Source organism: Dinoponera quadriceps, unplaced genomic scaffold (genome assembly GCF_001313825.1).
Source record: "Dinoponera quadriceps isolate SergipeBrazil2010 unplaced genomic scaffold, ASM131382v1 scaffold5687, whole genome shotgun sequence".
In the NCBI taxonomy this organism is placed as follows: domain Eukaryota; kingdom Metazoa; phylum Arthropoda; class Insecta; order Hymenoptera; family Formicidae; genus Dinoponera; species Dinoponera quadriceps.
Window position 1 is genome coordinate 1 of NW_014559584.1, and position 5,953 is coordinate 5,953.

Genomic DNA, 5,953 nt, shown 5'->3' on the forward strand with positions numbered 1-5,953 from the left:
AATATTATAATTAATTTTGGAGCAGAAATCCCCAGAAATCCCTACATTAATTTTTCATCCCGGAGGTCGCCTGTTGACATCGTACCGGCCCCGGTAACGGCCCCTATACGATGTCAACAAGCAATTACTGGGATAAAAGAAGAGTGTAGGGAAGCGAAAGCGAGGAAAAAGAGCGATAAAGAAAACAGGAGGAGAAGGGAATTCCAAGTTACCTCGGGACATAATAATATATTTACAGGGTGTCCCAGACGCTGGACATCCATCTTGCTGGAAAAACATGTTTAGGCGCGGGAGTGACGAACCGTGGGGTCCTTATCTCTGTTGACACACATTCACACACACAAACACTCAAACACACAAAGAGGTGTAAATCCGACCGTGCAACCTCCACCTTGGGTAATGCTAATGCCGGCGGTACCGTAACTTTCAACCCTCATAACTCGAAAAGTACTGATTAAAAAAACGTTTCATTGTAGCGTTTTGGAAAGCTCTCTAGGTAAGCTACAAGAATATGCATTGAAAAATGGGAGTTTCCATTTAAGAAATTAAAGATGACCTTCACGTGATCTTCAAACCACTATCCAAGGTCAAACCAATGACACCATCTTATGTGCCCCTCGAAGTTACAAAACTTTTATCTGAAATATTTTTCTTTAAAATGTCGCGTTTACGAAAAAATCAGGTGAGACGGGTGGTCTGGGACACCCTGTATATATATATATGTATATAATTATTAAGGAATAGTATGAAAGATAACTGAAAGATTTATAAAAAAAGTTTTCCAAGTTATTAAAAGTACAATAATTCAGAATATAATATATATATTATGTACATGAAATGATTGGCTGCAATTGCCAGAAAAAATTTTGTAATCACTTTGCGCTGTACTGCTAACAGCATTGCAACTGTTTTAATATTTTCTGCTGAACGACATCTGCGGTTTTTTGTTTTTTTCAGCATGTTTTTTAAGCGATCGTAATTTCTTTCCACCACATTTTTCCTATGCCAGACTGCTTATTAACATTTTGCGGTCCATGGACGGCATGATCGCACTCGTTTCTACGTTGTAGTCCTTCGACGGCACTGTGCCGTCGTGATCTGACAACATTGGTTTTATTGATAAATCTAAACATATGCGGTTTTAAGCAACTGGCAACATGCGAAATAGATAAATAGTGATTCGTAGCTATGTCAAAACAACTGACGATCGCTCCAAGTGTTAGGATTGTTCTTTCGGAGCTAATCATTCGAACCTAGTCGATCGACAGATCTTATCAGTGTAAAAGCTATCGTAAGCTGGAGAAAAGCAAAAAAAGGTTATTTAACACAAATTTTTCTTCAAGGTATAGAAATTCAAGTTGTAGAAAGTAAATACGCCTCTTATAATCAGTTGGTTTATTATTTATCAGTCGTACACGTGTTTTTTAATTGTATTTGTTTATTTATCTACTGGTTGGTTTTGTATCATGTCGTATCTTATATTATTTTGTTTCATATTACATGTTCATAGATACTGTTTTACCGATATTTCCTCTTATGTGTCGTGAGAAAAATCTTGTTAGAATCATCGGATGAAGAAAATATGAATTTAAATTCGCAGAGAAAAAATAATATTTGCAAATACATATAATGTTTTTTTATTCTTTTATTAATTCTCTTGATATAATTTATGCGCTTAAAAAATCGATTATATCTATCTATGTTTGACTTTTGTCCAGCTCAAAATACACCATGATTTTGATGGTTTCAAAAAGTGAAGCTCTTTCAGAAAAGTTAACTTTTATGATGTTTAATAATAGAGAAAAAAAATGAACTTCACGATAAAAGTTTTTTGAATACGCTAGGTGCAATATTTTTTAGATATCAACATTTGTATAGTAAGTAAATCAACCAAATAAGCGCGGCTACTTTCGTATTATGCCTTCGAGAAGTTCAAACACATTAGTCAAGCGTCTTCGGGTGGGCCGCGGACCGCAAAATATTAAACATGGAGCAGTGTAAATTGCGAAGTGTCGTTCAATAGAAAATCTTACAACAGTTGTAAAGCGCAAAAGAAAGCCTTTATTAGCTGCTTTCTCTGCTAAACGCAACCATTACAACGCACGACGTCCTTTTAAGTAAGTGTAGCAATAGATGTGATAGTTAAATAATTATTTATAAAGAATTTAAGGAGAAAATCGAAATATATACGGAAGCTGTGATCCGGTCGAAAAAAAATACTATTTATAAAATGTGAATGCTCTATAATACAAAAAGGTTAATATAAAACGGTGACGATAATTATTAAAAAATATTAATATCCATGATGAAGGACATTATTTATGCCGAGAATCGCGAGGAAACTCACAGCTCTGAGGACGTATGTCTCAAATATTTCTGAAACAGAAACGCCGCAAGAGAGTTTATTTTTTCTCTCTCTCTTCCTCTCTTTTGCTGCTGTTCCAAAGTCTAGGACAGAGGTCTCGGTCTAAGCTAAAACGAAATGGATTATGATGTAGACCGGTATTATTATAACTTGGAGCTGTGGCAATCTGCGTTTATACGATAACACAATTCAGGTTTTATTATGACCGCAAAAAGGACTTATATAAAAGAACCAGCAGCAGGTACGCAAACGACTTCGAAGAATTTTTTAGAAGCATAAATGCGGCATTTGAATAGATCGACAGTAATTTCTTAGATAATTGTGACCTCAATCAAAACTGTTTTCATATACAGTCAACAAGAAATAATGTAATTGCGGAACTAATGAATATAAATGATCATCCACTATATATACTTTTGCCATTTATGTACGCGACATTAGTACAGAAGAAGAAGCCAGACAGAACACTTTATGCTGAACAATATACGAAGTCTAGTGTGTAACGATGGACACGGAATTAACGGCGACATTGTACCTACCGAACATTAGTTATTCTTTACTGGCTATAATCATTGCCATGCTTATCACACTACATTATTACATTGAGACTAGGCATGTGATACGACTTTCATTGAAGTTACCACGTAAGTAAAGAGTTCAACGATTCAAAGAGACAAAAACTTCTATTGCAATATTTTCCATTTCACGTTTGATTCATAATCGAGCGTTGTAATTAAATACATTAAAACTACTGTATATTTCTTTCTAGATCCACCACGCATACCTATTATTGGTCACCTCCTGATAACATTAAAAATAAATTCCGAAGATGCACTAATCTGTTTTGTTAAACTTTGCGCTAAATATGGCTCAGTGTTATCATTATTTTATGGAACACGAGCCTTTATCTTCTTAACAGATCCGCAAGATATAGAGGTTATTTTAAATAACCCAGAACACATCGACAAGCCCGCAGAATACGGATAAATAAATCCAGTTAAATCAATTTCCAGGCGGATTATTGTCCAGATAATCCCGGTAACGTTAAGATTTAATCGAGATAATGTTCGAATAATGATCGAAAAGTGAGTTTTTATTGTCATTTTCTCGTGATTTTCTTGTCACCTGGATATCATTACTCTTTTATATTCGGTCTCAGTTGGATCCTTAATCAGAGTGAACCTATTTAGTTTTGCGTTTCTTCACACTCAAAAGCGCCTGCTGCGCTTGATGCGCCAATGAATTTCAATTCTACCTACATACAAAATTATCCACAACGCTATAGATGCTTTAAACCATGGCTCGGAGATAGCATACTGTTCAATAACGGTGCCAAGTGGCTAAAAGAAAGACAAACGATTTTAGCCACATTTCGCATGCAGATCTTGAGGAAATGCGTGCCGTTATTTTATGAGAACAGCCAAGATCTGGTAAGACGACTTGCGCAAAATATCAACGAGCGATTTAATTGCCATGAACATTTATCAGTCGCAACTTTTAATATGTTGGTGGAAGCGGAAATGGGGATAAGTAGAAAAAAGATTGAAGACATCAGTTTTAATTATACGACGGCCGTGATAAAGTAAGGGGTTTTACTTCGTACCTACTACACGTTGTTACTTTGAACCTTCGCATATAACGTTTTATTGTCCCGTTTTTTAAACGTCGCAGACTGAGCGAGATTGTGCATAAACGACAGATCGACATGTCATTACAATCAGATCTGTTGTTCCGTTTTTCGAAATTCGCCAAGCTGCAGCAAGAGCTGCTCCACACCGTCCACTCAGCGGCGAGGTTAGTGATCCAAGAGAAATGGAAGGACATCGAAGAAAAGCAGTTTAAAAATAAACATCAAATCGAAGCTGAAAATTTAACCGAGAACGCAGAAAACGGTATCAACACGATCAATTACAAGATGCATTATGCGAGAGATGATCTGGACGATATCGAGAATGTTGATATGAGCGAGAAAAAGCAACTGCATTTCTTAGAGATGTTGATGGACATGAGAAAGAACGGAGAAATGACCGACAAGGAGATTTTGAATTTTGTCAACTCGATCTTGTTCGCGGTATAATATCAATTTCGCAGCAATTAATTACTAAGATTCTTTAATAATTCATTGAAATCAAATTCAGTATTTTGCAAAAACAATATTACGCACACGTCTTAATTCGAAAACTACTTGTAGAATATATATCGAGCCAAAATGTTACAGGCCCACGAGACAATAGCAGCTGCTTCGAGTTTCGTGCTTTGTACATTGGGATGTCTTCCGGAAATCCAGGTAAATCTATTTGCGATATCCTTAAATTGAAAAATTTAGTTAATATTAATTAATATTAATGTTTAGTTAATATTAATGTTTTAAACATTATTAAAAATATTTAAAAGAGAGACAATATAAATTGTAGTATATTTTTATTTAAATACACATTTCATATATGAAATATGACAAACTGTGGACTGAAATTATGAACCGAAAATAAAAAGGTAACAGCTATAGAAGAGGAAGGCATGCTCATCTTATTACTCATAACATGTCAACATGTTACATACGTCATTAGATTCCGATAAGTTCGACTCGAAACGAAAATATTCACTCCAAGATGGAGAGGGAGTGTGAGAAAAAGAGAGAAAAATGTACAGTGAAAGAATTCACTATGTGTACGTTAAAGTGGAAAATCAATGAAACTCGAAAGATTGTGATATTCATACATTTCTTAAGTAAAACTTCAATTCATAGGACATATAGTGATATTCATTACACATCATAAAAGAAAAAAATTTACTCCATAATAGTTACTTCAAATCGAGTTGGCTGTCATTCCATTTTTCGACTTGAGATTTCATTGCATAAAACTCGGAAAGTCTTTGAAGTCGTAATGAAACGATGTCAATGTTAACATTAATTTTTGTTGTGCAGGCACGTGTGCACGATGAATTGGACTCAATATTTTATGACAGCGACAGGGAGTGTACTTTCCAAGACACGATAAATATGAAGTATCTGGATAGAGTTATTTTGGAAACATTGAGGCTCTTTCCTGTAGTACCACTATTCGGTAGGAAGCTTAATAAGGACGCAAGAATAGGTAATCCGATCCAAATATATTTAATCGTGTCACCCGTCGACTCACATATATTTTAAATACACGTATTATAAATTTATTCAAGATAAAAAACGAATCAACTTTATATTAAAGTTACAGGCAATTACGTTCTACCAAAAGATGCTATTATTTTAATATTTCCAGTCGTGTCACATCGCACAGAAAAATATTATCCAAATCCATTAGTTTTTAATCCGGACAATTTCCTGCCGGATAACATGCGGCAGAGAAATAGCTACGCTTACATTCCCTTCAGCGCTGGTCCGAGGTAAAAACAAACGTGTATATACTGAAATATCTTGGGACTTATTATTGGCGTTGCACGAATAGTATTAAATGTTTTCTGTCTTATCTGTTAAAGTTTCACCCGTTTTCCGTAGGTCGTGCTTGGGACGAAAATATTCTATGTTGACATTGAAGGTTTTATTATCGACACTATTGAGGAATTATCGCATTACTTCTGATGTGTCATATC

General features: G+C 35.1%; 1 protein-coding gene across 1 annotated transcript; it reads left to right on the top strand.

Annotated features, from left to right (window-relative positions):
* Positions 1-2,870: 2,870 nt before the first annotated feature.
* LOC106750405 (cytochrome P450 4g15-like) lies at positions 2,871-5,949 on the top strand (the record flags this gene model as incomplete). The annotated part of the gene is made up of 8 exons (XM_014630738.1): positions 2,871-3,009; positions 3,135-3,343; positions 3,646-3,947; positions 4,037-4,436; positions 4,584-4,652; positions 5,292-5,460; positions 5,578-5,746; positions 5,859-5,949. Coding segments are annotated over exons 1-8 (1,548 nt in total), but the record flags the coding sequence as incomplete, so codon positions are not given.
* Positions 5,950-5,953: the final 4 nt, after the last annotated feature.